At 41.2% G+C, this 23,866-nt stretch overlaps 1 protein-coding gene across 2 annotated transcripts in view; it reads left to right on the top strand.

The window, feature by feature from the left end:
- The window catches only part of PLPPR1 (phospholipid phosphatase related 1), a 244,445-nt gene extending 226,703 nt beyond the window's left edge, over positions 1-17,742 (top strand). The window contains exons 5-8 of one of the 2 annotated variants that reach the window (XM_066367542.1): positions 3,504-3,754; positions 7,656-7,832; positions 11,232-11,363; positions 16,638-17,740. In XM_066367542.1, the coding sequence (XP_066223639.1) occupies positions 3,504-3,754; positions 7,656-7,832; positions 11,232-11,363; positions 16,638-16,670 (593 nt within the window). In that variant the 3' untranslated portion in view covers positions 16,671-17,740. Of the gene's footprint in view, positions 1-3,503; positions 3,755-7,655; positions 7,833-11,231; positions 11,364-16,637 lie in introns of both variants that reach the window. The other variant, XM_066367544.1, reaches the window with a different exon arrangement.
- Positions 17,743-23,866: the final 6,124 nt, after the last annotated feature.

Raw genomic sequence — 23,866 nt, 5'->3', positions numbered from 1 at the left:
GAACTTTATTTAACACCTTCATCTTCCTCTTTTTTCATCCCTTGCCTGGTCTGATGGGCTTCGGATTCTTTTAGGTCACACACAAAAAAAAGGACGCCCGGGTTTCCTGAGCTGATCTGTGTCATCATGACAGAGACGACGGACATCATCAACAGATACCAATCTCTTGGTCCTAATTGCAGGCTTCTTCTAGCCTCCTGGTCCTCTCAGCATTCTAGTGCCCCTTACCTCTTAGGGATGTGGGTATTCACGACTGCTTACCTCATTCCATGGGTCTTGTGATGGGGACCTTGGGCTCAACCAGTTTGACCCCACACACACATGTACCCTGTCAATCAATGCTAATCAGGCATCCTGTCGCTCTGATTCCATACTGAATGTGAAACCCCTCTAAACAGCGTGCGAGGCTTCTGAGCTACACCTTGAGCGGCACAGGACACACTCCAACTGGATTTTCAGAATTGGTCTGGAGACTTCTATTGCTCTTCCCCTGGAGTTTGACATCCACCATGAGGCAGGGAGCATGGGAGTGGCCCTTTACTCTTTCAGCCCGACCAGGCAGGGTGCTTTCTCCTCCTTGGGTGGGTGACATCCTCAGCTGAATCCTCCCCTGCTCGAGGGTTGATTTTGAAACTCAGTGGTCTTGTCCTCCAGACCATAGCTCTTGGTCACCCCAGCCAAGCCTTTTCAGAATTCCAAACAAACAGTGTAGCAACAATCAGCATCTGGAGCACATAGCTCTGGAAAATTGGAAGCATTTTACTTTTAGACTTTTGTGTCTGCTCTACATCCATTCAGAAACATAACCAGCTTCCCTGAAGCAAGGAACACCACTGGGAGCAGAGCCATAAGTAAGTAGAACCCACTAGGAGGAAGGGTTACAGGAATGAAAAAGGTATCTCTTACAATTTCAAAAATAGGATCTCCCTTAAAGGATTTTAGACACCAAATTTAGGGTACCTAGACATTTTTTAAAACATTCCCTTCAGATCATACCTTGCAATCTAAGGGACCCTCAATGGTGTTCCACCTGACCCTGAGGACAAAAATAGCTATTTTTAGCTTCTGAGGCTGGTAAAATCCACACATGGAGCTCAGGGTTAATAATAGGCCTGGCTGGAGTGTCCTACAAAAGCCCTGTGGGATCTGACGTTGTCTGTGATCGCCGGCACTGCGGTCCCACAGCCCTTTTGTTGGCATGGCCTGTGCCGGGTAGGTGGATTCCCCAGGCTGCTGCCGCGCCCTTCTGAAGCCACATCAAATGCACCAGAATGAGATGTTTGGAAAAGCAGAGGCTTGATAAGCCATCGGGAGAAGTAGACATCATCCAAGGGAGAGCAACTTGCAGCGGCGTTCTCCCACGACAGCCGGGAGAACTGCTTGTCACAGAATCACTGTGATCGCAGAACTGCCGCTTAAGACACTGAGCCAAGGGGCCTAGAAATCCTGTCTCAGAAAGAACAAGCCCTCCCTAATTGGAAGCACTTCTGACAAATAAAATGCCAGAGGAAAAGGCTGTCACTTTTCCCTTTTCAAATCGCAAATTACCCTCATTTCCTGGAAAAGTATGTCCAGGCAGACTTATTGCCCCCTCGAATGAGCCAGAGACCTTCTCTTTGATAACCTTGCTTGAAAGTGTAAAAAGGTGTATAGCCATTCAGACTTCCAGAATGTAGGGCAGAAAATTGCCACAAATGATCAATGAATGTCTGCTCTCCGAGGGCAGCCTGTGAGTGAGCTGGCTGAGGCTCTTCAAAGAGCCAGTCATGCTAAAGCACCTCCTGGCAAAGCCACAAAAAAGAAAATTATAGCAATCAATACAGATCAAAATGAAAACCGGATGACGTTTTCAGCCAAACTTGTCTTCACTTCTGCTATAATGGATTAACTTTTGAGTGCTGATATCAGCATAATTTGCAGATTCAGGACATTGACCATAGGAGTCAAAATTGAGCAGAAATTTAATTGAAACTGTAGCAGACCCCCTGACACTTATTACGGTAACGCTGTCTCTCGAACTTGCCAACCTCTCCCATAATAGAGCTGCCTTCAAAAGTTGGCTTTATCCCTTCTGCTCATTTGTACATGCCTGGGTTCTGCCTTGCCTCTCTTGATGTATTTGATATATTTAACGGATAATCTCTAGATGTACTGTCTAGGCTTTGAAAAAATTCACAGTGAAGCTTTCTGTAAGGAAATCTGCCTATCCATGTTCAAGCTTAGTCGCTGAATCCTGTGGAATTTACCAGAGAACAGATAAAACCCTGGAAATATATAGCCTACTTGCAGGATTCTAAACTGAACAACAGAGTCAGTGTGGTCAGAAGAATAATGTCCTTTTCTTCCAAAATGTCTCTATCTAATCCTTGGAAACTGCATATGGTACCTTACACAACAAGAGGGAGTTTACAGGTGTGGTTAAATTAAGGTTCTCGAGATGCGGATACAGTCCTGGATTATCCAGGTGGACTCAATATCATCAAAGGGTCCTTATAAGAGGGAAGCCAGAGAGAGTCAGAGGAGGAGGCGTCGCAAAGGAAACCGAGGTCATGACAATATATTTGCTGAAAAGGGGTCACGAGAAAGGAAGATGGCGTCTTTTAGAAACTGGAGAAGGCAAGAAATGAATCTTACCCTGGAGTTTCCAGAAGGGACACAGCCCTGCCCTGCCTATCCTTTCCTATTAGCCCAGTGAAACCTATTTTCTGTCTGGCCTTCAGAACTGTAAGAGGATAAATCTGTGGTGTCCTGAGCCACTCAGTTTATGGTAAGCTGTTATGGCAGCCATGGCCAACAAAGATGGTAAAGCACATTCATCACTAACACTTTGTTTCTTCTCATTTTCTCTCCCCAACATCAAATGAAACATCCAATTCAATCAAGGTTTCTGGAGTGCTAGTTTTCACTCTCTCTTAAAGACAACTCCCAACCTCATTCGCTCTCACCTGCCACAGTGTGATAAATAACTCCTTTTAGGAGAATCTGAGTTTTCCAAAAAGCTCCATGGAGAAGCTATTTTCTATAGAAAGAGAACAGATGTTGAGCAACTGCTTAGAGCTGGGCACCACCATGGGTATTTTGCACCCATCTTACCTTCCAGCTCCTTTGAGTGGTATTACGCCCCTCAACCATTTTGTGACTGAGGATACCAAGGTTCAGAGATAGTAGCCAACTTATTCTGGGAATGAGACACCAAAGTTGGGACTGGAGACCAGGTCTCTACAACTTCAAGTTCGAAAGTTCTTCCCATTAGAACACGCTGCTTCTAATTTACTTATCCCAAACAGTATGATGCTAAAGTCACAATGCCTGCGTCAGTTTGGATGAGCTAGTCATTTGAGAAGTAGGCACCACTTCCTGGAAAGATAGAAATGAGGGGACAATATGACTCTGGGGAGGACCTCTTCGATAGATCATCCTGTACTCACTGCTGCTTCCTCTCAGGGACAAAACCAATTGATGGTGTGTGTTACCATTTCTAATTATTTTAAATCTCCTTATAGGGGTATTTGCATTCGGGCTTTTTGCTACTGACATTTTTGTAAATGCCGGACAAGTAGTCACGGGGCACCTAACGCCATACTTCTTGACGGTGTGCAAGCCGAACTATACCAGCACAGACTGCCAAGCCCACCACCAGTTCATAAACAATGGGAACATCTGTACCGGGGACCTGGAAGTAATCGAAAAGGCTCGGAGATCCTTTCCCTCCAAACACGCTGCTCTGAGCGTTTACTCTGCCTTGTATGCCACGGTGAGTATGCAGGTCTTGCCATCTCTCTGAAGCTGGGCTCTGGCTGGGATGCATGTCCTTCTGCCTCCTTCATCCCCATTCTTTCATCACTGTCATAGTGATTTCTAAAGTCTTGCCGCAACATATTTCTCCTACGTACTACCATGCTGTTGCCCCTGCCCCCAACATCTCAATGTCACCTCCCAACCTGCCAGAGGATATTAGTTCTGGATAGAACATTGATAATTGCTTAGTCAGATCTTCCCATTTTACGGATGCAGACACGGAGGCCCCGGGAACAGCTGAGAACTCGCAGTTAGAGCAGGTACTCTGGCTTCTGGCTCCGGAGTGTGTCTGGGAGTCTCACTGCCCATGCAACGCTCTTTGCCAAAGTTGGTTCTGAACAGCATCCATTCCTCACGCCTACTTACAAATTCGCGGGTGCGGGCCTTAGATGGAAGGCTGTCCCTGCAGTGCACACACCTGGGGAAAGACAGCTTCCCTCTGCGCCTCCAACACTCCTCTGTGGCTTGGTCAGGACAGGTGGCTGACCCTACAAGACCCCCAACACCCAACACTTCACTTCTTCCCGCTCCACTGGTCACACAGGCTTTGCCTGCCCCTGCTGAAGTATAACGTCCTCTACATTTTTTGCTCTGGTCACAGAGAAAACCTAACATGTAACCCACAGCTGAAAATACAAGAAATGATGGCATCCCTCTTACTGTTTCACTCCTCAATTGCATCCAGTTGGGAAGTGACTTTATTTCACCTTTCTCTGGCCTGTGTTTGTGTGGGGGCTAGAACAAATATTAATACTTTTCCTCCCACCTTCTCAGTTCTGCTGGCTGGGCTAGTTGTCGACTGACAGGTTGATATGACAAAATTCAAAGTTTAATATATATATGCGCAGGAGGAATTCACACAGGCAAGATAATTCCATGAAAATTTCAAAAACGACAAAGCAGCACTGAGTTTATAAGACATTTTGGACAAAGGAGAAAAGTGGGGAACAGGGTGTCATTTCAGAAGTGAGTGGGCTGATTTACAGGAAGTCAAGGGGAAGGGGAACACGTGGGGCAGGAAGATCCTTGCAGACGATGCAGAACAATGGGACACAGCGGGAGGAAGCTGACAGGTGCCTGCCTGAAGCCCTCTGGTTTACCACACTTAATTCAGATTAGGCTAAGGCAGCAAGCCCCCTATGGTCTCCTTCCTGAAGCAGGTTTCTGTCTGAGTCTGGTGGGCAGGAAAGCGGGGAGGTTCAAAGATTCTTTCTGAGTCCCGTTTCTTAATAAACAGTTTCAGATCAATATCCCACAAAAGCAGCTCCAGGGTGGAAAAGTTTTGGTCCCTCCAGTTCCACAGAACTGAGAGGGATCAGCTCCAAGGCTCAGTATCATATTCACTTACCATGGAAGCACAACAGTTTTCCTTACTTCAACTTATTGTATAGTCAGGATATGGCTGGTCTAGTGATTCTCAACGAAAGGGGAGGAAAGGAGACGAAAAAAGAAAGACCCCTTTCAAACTACCCATTCTTCCTAGAGATTCTGAGCACGGCTCCCCAACCCCAGGGGACCCCCATTCCCATCCCTTGTGAGTCTGTCTCTGATGGAAGAGTATTCCTGCAGCTACTCTGAATTAGTAACATTCGGGGCAGAAAAACGGCTACCAGTCTGATCTCTTTAGTAGGCTTTAAAACAAATTGCTAAATATTGTCTTTAAAACAAAGGTTCCTTTGTGTTTTATTTACAGAATACATCCATAGGACCAATTTGTCCACCACCAATTATTCAAAATAAGTCTTCCTCATTATTCCTTTTAGATCTTCTCCTTAATGAATTTGTGATGAAAGTTATTTCAGCTGCCCCCCCTACATGAAGGAAACATGAACATAAATAATACAGAAGCCTCAGTTTGCAAAGCAGATCACTGAGGTTTCTTTGCTTTACAAAACAACAACGACAAAAAAATAAATAAAACCCAGAACTATGTCAGGTATATTTTTAAGCAAAAAAAGTCCTCTCAGGCTTTCAATATATTCTTTAATTTTCAAAGTATTGATTTGCTTTAAATTATCTAGAACCTAAGTTATGTGAAGCAGTGTATTTTTACGCCCCTTTTTCTATATTTTTATTATACTCAAGTCATTGCTATGTGCAATTAATTTGTAAATACCATTATGAAATTAAATCTGTTATAATAACTACTCACCAAGTAAGATATAAATGTATTTGGGAGAGAAAGGAGTAATTTGAGTCAGCTCACTCAGGACAGATGTAGTCATAGCATATTTTCTAGGATTCAGACATAATCCAATGTAAATCATGCCTCACAATCATCAGATAGACCCTGGTACAAGATTCTAAATGTGCAAACATTTCTAAGCCCCTTTTATGTGTGAAGTGCTTTCAGAAATTGCTCAACAAATATTTCCTGAGTACTGGTTAATACGGTGAAGAATACTAATTAACCATAGGCCTTGTGCTCTTAATAGTTGATAGTTTAATAGGAAAGATTTATGAAGTTATATGTTAAAAAAAATATATAGAAGCACAAAAAAAACTAAACTTAAATTTACCTAGTATAAATGTTACAAAACATTTCTTACACAGCCTCAGAATGGTGTAGTAATATGCTCTAATTTATGTAACTCTAATCTGACCAGTTTTCTACGGCATCAGCTGTGTATAACAAAGAGAATCCTATCATCCTGTATTCACTCCAGTGTCGAAGCATCATTCTAGAAAATTAAGTTTCCATTGTAATGTTGTAAAATGCATCTATTTGAACTTGCATGTGCTCAGGCCACACAAACACAGTATAGGCTATCATTTAAGAAGCTGCATACTATTTTTCAGGTTATAAACCCATTTATGACTTTTATTAAAGAAATGATGGATCAATAATGCCCTCTACTGGTTTCTTATAATCATCACCAAAAGTTGATCTAATAAAGTGTTTTACTTATTTGAACGAGGCACACCTTCCTGACTAGGCCGCCAGGGACACATTTGATAACCAAGCCTGTGAAACATTACCCAGCTTCTCACAATAAAATAAGAATAGCCTACATATTATTCCCAAAACTAATATAAAATAATAGTGAGTTGTCAGCTGTAATTGAAAAATAAAATTGAAAAAAAAAAAGAACAGCTTACATGAATATAGGCTTCATAAATTTCAGGTGTCATAAATTAACCATTCTTTGCTTAGTTCAGGTCTTCCCCATCTTCTGTATGTCATGACTCAAGTTTTTTAAAAATTAACATTTTAAAATACACCAGAGTAAATTAATAGATAGAATTGATCACAGCTGTCCCACAGACTGTGGAAATAAGTTTCCCAGCGCAACTGAAATCTGTGTGATGCACTGGTTAGGATGTTCTAATTCAAACCACCAACTAATCAGTAAATGTTTTTGTATTTATTGCTTAGAATTGTGAAGAATCAGCCAGAAGTATGGGGGACGCACAAAGTAAAATGTACGGCCGCTCACCTACCTCATCTTCTCCTCTATAAACTTCATTCTCGTAGAAGGGTTATTTGGTATCTGAGAATCTTTCACAATCTCCCAGTACCGAATATGGGGCTTTTATTTGTTGTGTGAACACTGCGTCTTCTGAACCTGACCATTATTATGCGGTCATTCTTCATGTCACCAGCATTTCTGTTCACATGTCCCCTAGAATACATCATGATTAATGGACATCTATCCATTCATTGTCCTTGCTGCACCTGTTTTCTACCCAGGTTCTATACTGAGTGGCTAAGGGGAGCTGTTCTCCCAGTCGATGTGGTTGCTTTGGCATAGCCCCTGTTAGCGTGTGCGGGTGTGTGTGTGTGTGCGTGTGCATGCATGTGTATGCACCATATGAGGAGGCTGCCCACTCACCCCCTGGTCTCTGCCTCATTCCAGATGTACATCACAAGCACAATCAAGACGAAGAGCAGTCGACTGGCCAAGCCAGTGCTGTGCCTCGGGACCCTCTGCATGGCCTTCCTGACGGGCCTCAACCGGGTCTCTGAGTATAGGAACCACTGCTCTGATGTGATCGCGGGCTTCATTCTGGGCACTGCGGTAGCCCTGTTTCTGGTAGGTCAACCTTCCCCTTTCTAGTTTTTCCCTCTCGTGCCCTCCGAAAGGCTGCCCAAGGCCATGGTGAATCAGGTTCCCAGGAGTCACAGTCTAAGCCCGTGGTCATCGGGCGTCAATCTTGTAGTTGCAGTTGTTCTCTAAGAATTATGCATCCCTTTGCTGCAAGAACAATTTCTAAAGCCCCCTTTCTTTCTGAAATTGACCGCAAATTCCCTCTGGGGATCAGGGAGAGGAATGCACGGGAAGAATGGCTTGCTCCACTTTCTTCAGTGTTGTGTTCGGCCCTGGGGCTGGGTGGACCTTCAAAACTTTGTTCTAAACTGTTTGTTCAGGATGCACTGGGAGCAGAACCTAAGTGTCACTTGGGGGGAAGAACAGAGAGCAAAGACCACTGGTGGAAGCAGGCAGCCCCTTTTCCAGCATCTCAAGAAACTGAGCTCTGGCCCAGACTTGCCTATCCCACTCAGAAATATAAAAACCCTTAGCTAACCAAATCCAGACTTTTTAGAAGTCCCCTCTTATTATCTGAACATGCCTCTCAAGCATCTTATTTCTGCTACAGGTGGCTTCTCAACCTCATATAATGGTGTTCCTGGGGGGAAATTGTGGTTAATACAATTTTCTCCATATCTTTACATTTCTGATGATATTTCAGTTTCTCGAATTGCTGGGGTCCTGACCACCTGCTCACCTAGGATGTTTCTTAATCTGAGTTGGATTGGAAGAGAAGTTAATTTTACTGTTTCTGTCTTTTTTTCTACAGTTTTATTGAGGTATGATAGCATATAACAAATAGCATGTAAAAAGTACAGTTTGATCAGTTTTGCCATAAGATGCAGCCTTCTTTTTCACCCGCGCTCTCCTCCTTCCCGAGCCACCACCAATCTTCTTCTCATCACTTGATATTAGTTTGTCTTTTCTAGGAGTTCATATAAATGGAATCATATAGTGTGTACTCCTTTTTTTCTGTCATATTTCACCAGCATAATTATTTTGAGATTCATTCCTGTTGTAGCGTGTATCCACCATTCATTCCTTTTTCTTGCTATATAGCATTCCATTGCATGGGCATACCATGAAGTGTAGGTTTTTAATAAACTTCAAGGATTTAAAATAAGCTCAAAAGGATATACAGTGAGTCACCAGGCCTGGAGGTTCCTGTATTGCACATGAAATGAATCCCTAACAGAATTCAGCCAGGTTCATCACTGAGACAGAAGCCATCATAATCTGGGTATTCCTTCTCGCATTCTGCCCTTTCTGGTCCAAGGCACTCACTAAGACTGGCTTCTCACACAGAGGAATTTCATAGCCCTGTGGTCTCCTCATCCTCCCCAACATACAAAATACACACATACCTCTCTCAACCACTAACACCAAGTTTCCCAATAATTTCACCTGCAAAGATGCACACAGAAAATGCTTACATTTATTCTGAACACTGATTGGGATACTGCATTCTAGTTCAAAATTATTTTTCATGGGTCTAGGCTTTTCTCCTGTAGTGAAAGATGGACTGAAATGCAAATTCTCTGGGGGGAGCTGTGGGGAAAGTGGTGCTGAGGACGACCCTGACCTGTGGATAGCTCATGAGGGATAGTTTCCTAAGATTGCTATTTTTAAAGAGGGAAAGATTAGAGGTGAGTTCAGAGAAGAGAGGGTTTTCAGGAAGACATCGACGATCCATAAATGAGAGGGTTCAAAAGGAGAGGCAGGCAGTTTTGCTGTCCATCAGCCCTGGAGCCAGCCATCCCCAGCTGGAGAGAAAGAGCAGTGTTGACTGTCCCCAAAATTGAATAGGGTCTTCACAGGATGAACTCTATAAATATGCTTTGTGTCTGCTAAGGCCCCATAGACAAATTCTGCTTTAACACTGAACTTGTTTTCTCTCGGTGACTCACAGACTCGTTTCCCAGCACTCAGTTACTGTTTAGTTATACTATGATTGGCTTCCCAGTCGATGGCAAATGGCAAAATTTGTTTTGCTCAGATGCTCTGTGTAAGACCCAGAGTTGCTCAGGCAGGAGACAGACCACAATGTATCTGTGTGTGCACATGTACATACCTCACATACACACACAGTAAGGTGAGACATGGCAGGGGGAGCATGTTCTGCAAGAGACAGGAAGCATGCCAGAGCAGAGACTTGGAGAGGAAACAGTGAGAAAAAGAGAGGAGGGTCTGAATATGGAAGCATACTTGCAGCATATGTTCATTAATGTTGTGTGTTTCTGATGAAGATGAAAGTGGGGAAAGGGGCAGGGAGAACATTAGTTGAGCAATTACTACATACCCTACACTTTCTGTACACCAAATCATGTGCTCCTAGGACAACCCTAACAATATTCTCACATTATAGATGGGCAAAGAGAGGCTCAAAGAGAAGTCACTTGCCCCATGGCCACACAACTGATAAGCCGTGAACCTAACAGGAGTCTTTTCAACTCAAGTCTCTTCAATCTCATCATCTTCCACTTCTCCCATTTCCTGAATGGAGGAAGTTTAAGCAGAGGTGCAGGGAAACAGAGAATATGTAAATGTTCTGCAAGGTTTGAACAATGACAGGAAAGATTCAAAGGCACTGGATGTAGAAACAAAAATGCAAAACAATGAAGGAGAAAGATGGAAAGAAACAGAGAAGCTCTACATGGGCAAAGGAAGCAGAGCAGGTGGTACATATGACTGAGGTATGAAGGGGCCTCAGTAGGCAATAAAAGAAAGTGGGTAGTAATTTAAAGGGGAAGTTTTTTTTTAAGGAAGCAATTAAAGAGTCACTGATGAATTATTTAATCTCAAGCAAAGAGCGGTCACATAATGTAAAGATGACCTTAGGCAGGAGTTAAAGACTAGCTGATGTTGAATAAGTATTTGCTCTATGTTTGGCACTTGTGAAGTGGCAAAAATACTATTGGAGTGGAGCTATGGAGTTTAAACCTCTTTATGACGTTGGGCAAGTTACCTAGTTCTCTGTGCCTCCTTTCCTAATTTGGAGATAATAATAGTACTACCCTTCTTGTAATATTGTTGAGAAGGCTAAATAAAACAAGGTAAAACTCTGAGGACAATGCCAGACACACAGTGGCCCTCAGTAAGTATTAGGTGTTATTATCAGATGGTTTACAATCATCATGTCTTTTAATCATTACAGATTTATGAGGTAGGTATTCTATTATTCTCACTTTACAGGCCAGGAAACAGGCTCAGTGGGTGGATTGATTATCACTGGCCATAGACTTCCTGGATCATGCCCAGGTCTTTCTTTGGGCCCTACCCACTGTCTAAAGGAAAAAAGTCACTATGGCAAAGACATTCTAATAGAAAGGCCTGCCACCCTCAGGGTTGGCCAGACATTGATGGCTGTAGTCTGACCCAATTTTTTTACCCCTCATTCTGCAGGGAATGTGTGTGGTCCATAACTTTAAAGGAACACAAGGATCTCCTTCCAAACCCAAACCCGAGGATCCCCGTGGAGTACCCCTAATGGCTTTCCCAAGGATAGAAAGCCCTCTGGAAACCTTAAGTGCACAGGTATAGTAAAGTGGTTATAGCCACCAAACCCTGTACCAAGCCTAGTACTCGGGAGGCCAACCAATCCATTCCTCTACTAAAAAGCAAGACACCACTGCAGCTACACAGCAGCAGTAAAAATCTGTATAAAGGCCCAGGAGAACTTCACAGCTTCTTTCAGTTAGTCCTGCATCTATTCTAGGCTTGGCAATCATGAATCATCAGAAATTTCTTGGTAATACCTAACTTAAACCTCAGCTTCTGCAGGGTACCTTGATCTCCAGTGTAATATTACAGTTAAGAAATCTGGACCGATCATGTGCGAAGTCAACTTGATTCAGTAACTAGAACAATATTTGGAAAGATAAAGGTTTTATTACACCTAGCACCAGCTATAAACTCGAAGCACATTTAAAATGTTATTAACAAAATAGATGCAAGGGTCTTCTTGGATCTGTTTTGATGACAGCAATCAAAATTCCAATTCTCCGAAACTTACCGGTCACTTATTAACCCTAGGACCTTGCTTCACACCAGGGATACAGAAAATATTTAGCCACACCATCCTTGCCCACCAAGAACTCACAGAGGACTAGAAAAGATGGTTATCACTGAGTAATCATAGCCTAGCCTGCTGAATCACAGGTCCAAAGTTTGCTGTGTGAACTATAAATGAAAGAAAAAAAAAAAGTCCTATTCTGTCTGAGATGACAGGAAAAGCCACAGAGAAGGCTCGCTAGCTAAGAGGGGCCTGGAAGAATGGCATTACTCACTTACTCACGTTGGCCTTGAACAGTTGCTAGGTGCTTCACACATATATTCTTATTTGAACAAAAGCCTATTGAACTGATAGTGTAATTCTCATTTCCGGGTTAAAGACAGGAGTGCTGGAGATCAAGATGTTCAGTTACTTGCCCAAGGCCACAGAGCTCTCCTGTCAGAGAGCTGGGTGGGTAGTTCAGGAAGCAGACAGAGAGCAATGGCTAATAACAAAGCAAGGCTTTTGTTAACATGCCACTGTTTTCAGGTAGCCACGTTCTGCTAACATGGTTATTTTCCATCACAGTCTGTTTATCTTGAAATTTTGTTTGCATTTGGCATTTCTTACTGAACTCTTTGTATAGATCCTGCAAGGGAAAAGCAAATCACTTCCCCCGGGAATTAGTGTGTGCTTCATAGCAGTAGACTATAAAAATACTTTTTCACTATTTCATTTTAAGATTATTAACTATCAGATAGCTAAGACAACTATCCTATTTATTTTCACATTCAATGAAGTCTTTTTAAATTGTATCAGTAAATCAAAAGAAAAACCCAATAAAGCTATTTCCATGTTGGGAAAAAACATATTTAGGGCTCTCCATAAAGTCCAATGCCAAGGACTTTGTTTATTTTCCCTTAACCTGTATTAAGAAAAAAATTTATTTGATCTAATTAGAAATAAGGTCCTGAAATATGTATTACTGGTTTATTTATATATAATGTGTTGATGCAGGTGGAATGGCAAATTAGCCTACATAAGGATACCATCTTATTATGTTTCCATGCCTGGTAAGAGTAGAGTGGATCCCTCTGTTTTTTAGGTGAAGCAACTAAAAAGGCAAAGGGCAGTTTTAAAAGCAAACTGAAATATTTGCTGAGTTCCACACATGTATTGGTCTCTGTGTCCTTGTAAATGCTGTTTACCTGCCCTGAACATCCTGGTCTAAGGACACCTCGTTCCCACCCCATCCTTCCTCCCAACACTGCTCAGCATTATCCTCTGTTGGAGACCTTCCCAGAGTCCCTTTCTCTCTTCTCCCTCATGACTAGAAATAGTTACCGGACCAAGAGACTTCCAGGCCATATTTTGGGAGATTACACTTACTTTGAAAAATGAAGTGCCAAACTGGGTTTCAAAAACTGCTATTCACAAGATAGATAAAAGAAAATTTCTTTTGAATATTATGCTTATATATTGTTCACAATAGGCAGTAGTGGAACTTCTTCCAAATCTGTTCTTGTATCTTTGTATCCATGCAGATCACTTCATCTGGGTACACAATCTGAGGCCTTTTCTGAATACCAGGCTGGGGCCAGAAGACCCTCAGGGCCCCTGTAATTGTCCCTCACAGTCAAAGCCAATAGTGTCCCCTCATATCTGCCTCCCCCAAGGACTTAGAGATCTTTGAGGATCTGAACTCTATCTTACTTACTCTCCACATTTTCTGGTATTCACTAACTGTGAAATAATGTTGGATGGATAGATACAAGCCAGAACCAAAGCCTGAATTAGACACGTTAGTCAAAAACAAGAACCTAAAATCAGACCATACTCACTACTTGAACCTCCACAGAAATGAGAAATTTATGAGAAATAATGAACAGGACTTCAGCAGGCTAGTCAGAAATTTCAGGAAGCCGGATAGAAGTTATTATCTCCCAAGTGATGCCTCCCATACCAACTGTGGAAGATTCAAGTAACCACCCATCTGCTTTTCGTGCCAAATGTTTCCCCATGGTTAGTTAGAAGAACATACACCCTAGTTGTTGGTTAAGACAACTGGCCTTTATTATGAACCATCACATTCAATCTCGCAATCATCCTGTAATTGGCATTATTATTCTATTTTATAGTTGAAGTAAGAAGTAAAGCATAAAGAGTGTAAGTAATATGCCCAAGGTCACCCAGTCAAAGAACACAAGCCCGTCTCTTTCTAAAGGTCCTGCTGGCTACACGACACGGCCTGACATTTCATTCAAGGGCAATTTTGTTTTGAAATCTGCACTCTCAGCACTGACAATGGAAACGTGGCATAGGTGATAGTAAGTTGGAATTGAGCTGCGGCTCTTCCCAAATAAATACGTGTGCCCTGTGTTTTCCTCTGTAGGCAGGAGCTCCCCTGTGCAAGCCCAACAGTTGTGGTTTCTTTTAGAAACTGCTCCTTTCTCATTTCTGAGATAGAGCCATCTACCCAGGAAGAGGACCTTTGGGAATCTGTGAAAGCCCACACTCACATCCGTGAAGTCCACCCCACTGTTCAAAACACCTCAAGGGAAAGACCGTCTGGATGGGAAGGGTTCTCCTTTCCTTCCTCCCGAGATTTGCTTTCCCCTTTGCCATATGGAGCCCCCGGAGCTACCGTGCTCCTTTTCCTCTTTAAAATAACTCAAATTTGAACATTTACCTTCTGTGGTTTCCCTTAGTTGCTTGATGGACACAGAGTGCATTTTTCTAAACTCTTTCCCAAGTACAAAAGAGAAACCAAAAAAGTGAATAATTACAGAATGCTAACAAAACAAAAAAAATGGTCACGTTTGCAAAGCACGATGTTGTGCTCCTAAAGGCACTGGCTTCGAGCCCACCACACTCTTCATCCTCATGCCACGTTCACACGGCAATCAAGTTTAGCATCCAGCAACTTGTCTCCTTGTAGCACACGGTTTATATTAGTAAAGAGAGTAGAAATGAAACGATTGTGTGAAGTCACTCTGGGTATAGTATAAAGATTCCTCCTACTCCAGATGAGGGAAAGAAGACTTTTTTTTTTCTTTAACACACACAGACACACACACACACACACAGACACACACACACACACACATACACACACACACATACACACACACACACAGAATCCAATCTATGCTGAGACTCAGATGCCCAGGACCTACTCCAGGAGATTCTAATTCAGCAGGTCCAGGGTGAAATATATATGTATTTAAGAAAATATTTTCAGAGGAATTCTAATGGTCCCCTTCATGTAAAACTAGTGATATCTTAGACTTCATATGGTAAATAGAAAAAGAAAGACTTGGAGAGATAAAGATATATGCCCCAAATCACCCATTTATTTATCTTAGAAGGTTAATTACTTTATCTTTACCTCTTACTCTTCAATGGAATCCTGTAAACATAAAAATGACTGAAGTATTAACCAAAAAATTTTTTAAATAGAAAGCATACTATAAAACTAAAAACATAAAGGGAGACGTTCTTTTTTTACATTATGGCAAAAACTCATCAAGCCTTAGTTTTTACAAATATGGAGGATAAAAATACCTTGAAAAATACAAAATAATTTCTAAAATTTGTAGTTGGGCTTTCAAAAAGGAATGAGGAAACTCGTAATAATCACCTAGAGCTTCAGCCACAGTTCTTTACAGTATTTGCCAATTCCATAGACAAGGGATTTAAGTTCAAACGAGAGAGAAACCTTTGGGTCTGCAAAAAGTGGGGGTTATATAATTGACCCTTGAACAACACACAGTTGAAAATACAAGTATAAGTTTTGACTCCCCAAAATTTAATACCAAGAGCCTTCTGTTGACCAGAAGCCTTACCAATAACATAAACAATCAACTAGCACATGTTATATGTATTGAATACTGTATTCTTACAATAAAGTAAGCTAAAGAAAAGAAAATGTTTAAGAAAATCATAAAGGAAGAGAAGATACATTTATAGTATTTATTGGAAAAAATCAGCTTATAAGTAGACCCACACAGCTCAAACCAATGTTGTTCAAGGATCAACTGTATATATGAAGAATATAAACAAAAGAGATAGGGGTTATATAAACAAGCCATATAAACAAATATTGACAGAATTAGAAGGAAAAATGAAAAAAGCTACAATCATAATAGGAGATTTTAACACATTTCTTTCTGTAACTAATAAGCAAACATAATATAGTAAAGACATTGATGATCTAATGTCATATATATAAACCTTCTCAAAACACATGAAAATGAAAACAGACCATCTACAAGAGTATAAAGCAAATCTTAAGAAATTTTAATGGTTCTATACTATAACACAGACCACATTCTCTAGAAAAAAAATTCACATACCTAAAAACAAACAGAAAGAAACCTACACATCTGAAAATATTAAATTCACTTCTATGTAACTCATACTCAAAGACTCATGTGGAAATTTTAAAATATTTTTAATATTTTTTACTATTTTCAGTATTAAAAACATTACATTATAAAAGATGTGGGGTGCAGTTAATGTTACTTTGATATCCTAAATGTTCATTTTGTAATACAGTTGTGTAACTTTAATATAAAGAAGAATTAAGTATGTAGAGAACAAATTTAGATGAAAAAATAATCTGATTTGGGTTGAAAATTCATGGTAGATTTACCAGGAGATGTAAGAATTTGAGAGACCTTGGAAAAGCCTATCAAAGAGTGGGAACAACCTGTGCAAACTCGAGGACACAAGAAAGCATGGAATATTCAGGGAAAAGTGAGCATGTGCATGTGTCAATCAACCCAACTCTAAGATGTATCTGCTTGTGTTTGCAGAATCACTCCGCCTCCATGACCGAAGTTACCTGAAAGGGCTGATATGTCTCAAGCTGTTTTTTTTTAATTACCCTCCAATTCGATACTTCAAGACACACAGTTACTGGATGTCAAACTGTGAAGACAAGTATTATGTTTATCTAGTTAGAGGCTAATGTTTTGTACATTTTTGTATGAGGAAGTGATGTAGCTTGCCCTGATTTTTTTTTTTTTTTTTTTTTTTGGTCAGCTTTAATATATTTATGCCAGAATTTCAAACCAACAAAATTTTCTTCTCGTTCAAGTGTGCATTGAAGAACCACATTTTATTTGATGATGGATGTTGTTTTGTGATATTTGTATACAAACTTTCTTTTCTCAGTTTTATAGACACAGAAATAAAATTAATGTAACAATTCCTTTTAACCTTTTATTACCACAGTTGCTGCCTCCTCCAGAGTCTTTAAATATTAATGAAAGTTAACTTTTGAGTTGCAGGGAGGACAATGTTGGTTAATGGTAAATCTCAAAATCAATTGTACAGAAAGAAATACTACTCTCAAAAAGAACTCTGTCTTCTGATTTCTTAATATGTTATTGCCTTCTCAGTTAAAGTAATATATTAATGAAGTCGCCTAGTTATACAACCAATTGGTGGAAAATTCTGAATTCGAGGGGTATTGTGATTATATGATTCTTTCTTAGACGATGGTCTCTTCCAATTATGAAGCTCAAGATCTGTCTGAAATTATGACCTTGGGCAGGCAGGTGACACTGTAGCCTTCTTCCCAAAAAGTAGCCAGCACCAGCCTCCCCTGAACTCAACAGTTTTGTATATCATATTGTATGGACTTTATATGAAAATGAATATTTTACAGTTTGCACAGTATTGTTTTACAAAAAGGGTATCAGAGCATATCCAACCCAGAGCCCAAAGTTAACAGCTTGACTTTGTGGCTTTTAATTGTTCTAGAATTTTAACTGCATCTCATTTTTCTAGCATGGTGATAACTGATGTGTAACTCCTTTAAGAGAGGAACTCCCCTGTCTGTACCTATTTGAATGTTTTCTTGACGCTTCCACGTTGGCTCTTCTTACGTTTTTTTGTACATATTTTTTTTCTAAAGAGAAGAAAACGTTATCACAAAATGTATTCTGGCTGATGTCCTTTGTTTTAAGCTTCATCCACTGGGCAGAGGTATTTGAATAGTCACAATGAAAAAACCCCAATATACATTTATACTGTTCAATTCCATGCCTGCTGAGCTAAATCCAAATAGAGGCTGTACATGTCAGCACCAGCATTAGAACCTAGGTCTGCCTGGCTCCCAATTCCACTCTTTGCACTACATCAAGATGCCTTCAATGCCTTCAAAAGCTTTTCAATGTGTTATATCTACCTAGATGGTACAGGGGATAGTGCAAGTGAAAAAAAGCACATGGTAAAAACAATGCATTATGTTTATGAGAAGGAGTAATTTGCAAACTCTGAGCTCTCCAATCTTGTATAAGCTACCTAAGTGTAATGTTGCCCAATTTCAGGCTAATTTACGTTAGGTGTTTTTTTTGTTTTGTTTTGTTTTGTTTTTAATAACAGCAATGTTAGCTCAATTTTTATTTCATGTTCATGGTAAGACATTCTGGAAAATGCTGTCAGGCTGTATTGATTTTACATCACCCATTTCTTATCTCAATGAGAAACCATTTAAATGTCTGACTACCAGATGGTATTTTCAAGAACTTAAGTCAAGTTTACAATGTAAGTGTTATCCTTGTATTCTCTCTGGTTTCAATCTGGAAGAACCTATTAGAAATGTTCCAAGCTCTCTAGCCACAGACCCCAATTTCTTAGCCTTTGGCTTGGGGTGTATTTGTACATGACTGAGTCATGCTCTACAAAACACAACACTGGGACTCTTGGAACTGAGGGGCATCTCTGGGGATCTCTGGGCCTGTCGTATCCCTTCCATTATCCTGTGGCAACCTTGGTGTTGCCCCTATTTAGCCCTGTGTTGTTTCATGGGCGACACATTGACCTTTGAAGTCAATTATGATTCATTTCTTAGGTCTGGAGACCCCTCCATATGGGCTTTCTACCAGGATAAAGCCTTCTTTCTGTCTGCATAAGACAAGTGGTCACTTAGCCTCAGAAAGAATGCATTCTGCAATGATCTTTTTTCTTCCTCTTTTTAAGGACAGCCCAGATTGAGAAGTATAACTCACTGTGAGCGGGAAGCAGGAAGAAACAAAAGAAAGGCTAATAAAGTATGTGGACAGAAGTAACCTCAGGAGATTATTAGCTCTTGAGGATATCTTAGGACATATTTCATTTCTTTGATTCAGTGACCAAAACAGGGCCTGACACAGAGCAAACAGTTCAAATGTGTCAAATATATGAATTCCAGACTTCCTCTTTATTTGGCTGAAGGAGGCTTGACTCATTTGAAAATGAGAATTTGAATGGCTTCTAAAGGTATCTGAAAGCTAGGTATATTTACAAAGAGGAGTAATAAGGGTGAGGAGACTATATTTAGCACTTATGAATACATGGGTATGTCTTTCAGTAGGGCCTAAAGAACTCCTTATTAGACTGTGACAAATAAAAAGGCTTCATGTTGCTCTACTGAATAAGAGAATACAAACAGGCACAATTCCATCCTCAAAAGAAGAAGGTGTGGATATCCATGGGATGATTTTAAGAGCAGAAGAGCTAGGAGTAGCAGTCCTGGCCCAGTTGTTCAGTGGATAGCACTTATCCCAGCACACAGAGGTCTCAGGTTTGATCCCCTGTCAGGCACTTGTGAGGACAATCAAAGAATGCATAACTAAATGGAACAACTGAGTGGAACAATGAATTGATGTTTCTTTCTCCTGCCTCCTCTCTCCCTTTCTCTCTCTCTCTCTCTCTCTCTCTCTCTCATTAATAGAAAAGTTTTCTTTTCAAGTTGGGAGTAGCACTTTTGTTTCAAAAATTGACTTAATTTCCCTATTATATGGAACTATCAGAACCTCTCTAGAGTGTTAGTCTTGGAAGTAGACATATCAAATACTAGATTTCCCTAGTTTGTTTCAAGGAGTAGATTACATTAAGGCTGTTATACTATTTCTTCCCTGCTGAATTCAAGATGTGTACTATAATTAGTCTGTCATTTGCTATCATCCCTTGTACTACCACAAGAATTTTAAGGTGAACACCAAACCTCTTACTTACATTCTTGTTCTTGGTGCAGATGCCCTAAGGACAATTGATACATTTATTCATTCAATAAGTACTAGTGATCATCTATTATATGTCATAAATCATGGTAAGAGGCCCTGGCCGGTTGGCTCAGTGGTAGAGCGTCGGCCTGGCGTGCAGGAGTCCCGGGTTCGATTTCCGACCAGGGCACACAGGAGAAGCACCCATCTGCTTCTCCACCCCTCCCCCTCTCCTTCCTCTCTGTCTCTCTCTTCCCCTCCCGCAGCCAAGGCTCCACTGGAGCAAGCTTTGCCTGGGCGCTGGGGATGGCTCCATGGCCTCTGCCTCAGGCACTAGAATGGCTCTGGTTGCAACAGAGCAATGCCCCCAAATGGGCAGAGCATCGCCCCCTGGTGGGCGTGCCGGCTGGATCCCAGTCGGGCGCATGCGGGAGTCTGTCTGACTGCCTCCCCATTTCCAGCTTCGGAAAAATACAAAAAAAAAAAAAAATCATGGAAAGAACTGGGAATAAGCAACAAAATAAATTGACCTTCTTCTTACCTTCATGAAACTTAGAGTCAAGTGGAAGAAAAGGAAAAGCCACAAACCAATAAATATATTATTAGTGCTTTGAAAGGAGGCCTGATTTAAATAAGGCAATATAGCATTACTAAAAAAAAGTGTCTCTAAAGAAGTGATATATATGTTAGAATTAGTAGGAGATGAGTAGTCAGAAAACGGAGAAAAGTATATGAAGCTAGGGAAACAGTATATGCAAAGATTCTGGGGCAGGAAAGAGCTTTGCACATGTGAAGAAATCAAGGAAAACCAGAATGACTGGAGTATAGTGAGAGACATTTGATGATGCTGGTGAGCATATTGGGGACTGTGGAGACCTTGTTATGGATTTTAGAATGTATCCTAAAGTTACAAAAAGCCCTTGGAGGACAGAAAGCCTCTGTAAGCAAGAGAAAAGCATGAGATTTGTATTTCTGAGGAGTACTTCTGGACTGTTTCTGTCTATAAAATGAGTTGAAAGGAATCAAGAATGGAAATGAGATTATCACTTAAGAGGTTGCTGTATTGAGTAAAACATGATTGTGACTTGAACTAGAGTAGTGGTAGTAATGACAGTGGGTTGGAAAAGCTGGGAGATAGACTCAACAGGATTTGAAGCTGGGTTGGCTGTGGTGAGATAACACACAGTAACTCTTTCTTTCTAGAGAACTTTCTAAGTTTAACTCCCTTGCTCACAGGAGCTTGGTGATATACAAAAAGCTTCTGGAGGATGACGTCAGAGTAATGGCGGGGTAGGAAGCGATACCGATAAATCTCCCCCAAAACTCAACAAGATCTTCAACCAGAAACAGAAAAACCTATACTTGGAGCTTCCAGATGCTTAGCAATACACCCAAAGGTATGATTGAGTGAAAAATTGGCTAAAATTATAACCAAACCCCGAAGGAAATAGGGAGTAAGAAATGCTCCGCCTTCCTCACTAACCTAAACAGGGCAGCTTTCTCTGGTAACTGTGAATATAGAAACTGATGCGGGCAAAGGGGGTGAATACATCCAGGCCCCGACACAAACGGCCGAACCAGGCTGTGGCACGGAGATCCAAGCCGAGGAAAATCTGATCCTGTGGCAACCCGGGCAATACAAGCTAACACTCGCGCCAAACCCAAACAAAGAAAGACAAGCGGCGCGGCCATTTTACCCGGTCTTCTGGTTGGTGCGCAGTTAGTGGGCGAGAGATTTCTTCCTAAGCCCCGGCAGTGGGTGCCCGTGTTGCCCCACGGAGAGGCAGGGTCAGAGGCCTTTCTGTGGGCCGAGGGCAGAGTCTCTGGGCAGCCCCAGCGCCCTGGGAAAGCCACGCACGGAAGGGAGTGAGAACTAATTCCAACGGTGGAGATTTTCTGTGCTGCTGGGTGTTTCACTCAGAGGGAAACGCGGCCGGCCTCATATCCAGGTTTGCGCGCGCAGATAGTGAATGAGAGATTCCTCCGAGTGCCTCGGCAGTGCGCGCCCGTGTTATCGCACAGAGGGGCAGAGTCAGGGGCCTTTGTGTGGGCCAAAGCAGAATCTCGGGCCGCCCCAGCGCCTTGCAAAAGCCGCGCACGGGGACGGAGCGAGACTCAATTCCAACGCTGCAACTTTTCCCTGCGGTTGGGGGTTTCACTCAGAGCGTGAGACTGCTGGCCGGATATCCTGGTCTGCGCGCACAGCCAGTGAGTGAGAGTTTCCTCCAAGCGCCCCGGAAGTGGGCGCCCACCTGTGTTACCGGACAGAGTGGCAGACAGAACCAGAGGTCTTTGAGTGGGCGGAAAGCCCGCCTGATTATGCTAGCAGCTCTGACTGATTGAGCCTTACCCAGAGCCCTGTGCTGAGTGGAAATAGAGTGGGGAGTTGCCAGCTCTTTGAGCCTCTTACTATCCATGCAGAGGCAGCAGCAACCCCATAGCTGGATTATCAGGCTACTAATTGAGGAAGGAAAGACTAGGAGAAAGGCTCCAGGAACACGGACTCTCTCACTGTCGGAGCCTATAAATGCTAATGAGCTTCGACTGCCAACGAGACTAAAGCACAATACATGACATTGCCATAGAGACTTATCAACTGCAAACCTCTACCTGAGCGTGCCAAAGGGGCAGAACCCGGGGTACAGAGTGACCGACCAGGAAGAGGGAGAGAAAAGAAAAAGCAAGAAGATAACCTCTCAAAATCAAGAATAATCTGCAGACTTTATAACCTATCCCATTTTATTATATTTGTTCGTTTGTTTCTCTTATCTTCATTCTTGATACTTTTTTTTTCCTCCTCCAATTTGGCCGATTAACTCTCTGCCGGTCTTACTCTCTCCTCTCCTTGAACTACACTACCCATAAGTGTTACATCTCCCATTATCTTTTCTCTTCTCTTCCTTTCTCTCTATGAGGGTTGCACTCCAAAACCCTTAACTCTCTCTCTCTCTCTTTCCTTTCTTTTTTCTTCTTTTAGTGGTTCCCTCTTTTTTTTCTCTCTCTCTCTTTCTTTTCTCCCTCTTTATTAGTTTCTTCTTTTCTCCTTTACATCTCCTCTCATTCAAACCTCAATAACAAACAAATTATCTTATCTGGGACTCAAACTTATGTTTGTGGCATTTTGGGGGGTTTTTACTTCACCTTTTTAACTCACTAGCAGTGCTCCCATCCCTGGCTCTCCATTTTATCTAGTTCTTGTTCCACTAAATACAATAGTAATTTTTTAATTTTTCCCCCCATTTTTCTGTTGTCCTCTTAATCCTCTCATCATAACTCTTAGACAACCAACACCTAAAAGCAAATCATTTTATTCTTGATCCAAATTTTTTCCTTATTTGCTTTTTGTGGGTCCATACGCTCTTTTTTTTTTCTCTTTTTTTTTCTTTTTTTTTCTTTTTTTCTTTTTTTATTTATTTTTTGCCCCTTTATTAGTTTTCCCCAATTCAGGCCCTCCATCACAGGCATTGTTTGTTATAATTCACAGTCCACCACAAGATTTTCTCAAGAAAGAGGGGAGAGGAGAGAAGAGGAAAAAAGGAGGGGGGGAATAATTTCCTGTTTTTTTTTTTTAATTTTTATTTTATTTTATTTTTCTTTATTTCATTATTAATTTTTTTTAAAAAAAAAACAACTCTTTTCGATTTTTTTTTTTATTATTTTTTTTAAACTTTTTATTCTTTATTAAATCTCATTAATACTATCAACAAAACCACCCTCAGATGCCATTAAGGAAGAGAAAATCGAATATCATGGATACAAAAGAAAGAGAGGTAACACAGCTAGATGAGGAAAAATCTATGGAGAAAAAATTTAATATATTGGAAACCTTGGAGCTAAATGACAGAGAATTCAAGATAGAAATCCTAAAAATCCTCCGAGATATACAAGAAAACACAGAAAGGCAATTTAGGGAGCTCAGAAAACAACTCAATGAACACAAAGAATATATGTCCAAGGAAATTGAAACTATAAAAACAAATCAAACAGAAATGAAAAACTCAATTCACGAGCTGAAAAACGAAGTAACAAGCTTAGCTAATAGAACAGGTCAG

The sequence above is a fragment of the Saccopteryx leptura genome, chromosome 2 (genome assembly GCF_036850995.1).
Source record: "Saccopteryx leptura isolate mSacLep1 chromosome 2, mSacLep1_pri_phased_curated, whole genome shotgun sequence".
In the NCBI taxonomy this organism is placed as follows: Eukaryota; Metazoa; Chordata; class Mammalia; order Chiroptera; family Emballonuridae; genus Saccopteryx; species Saccopteryx leptura.
Note: the sequence above shows the minus strand (reverse complement) of the source record. Positions and strands in the feature narration are given on the sequence as shown.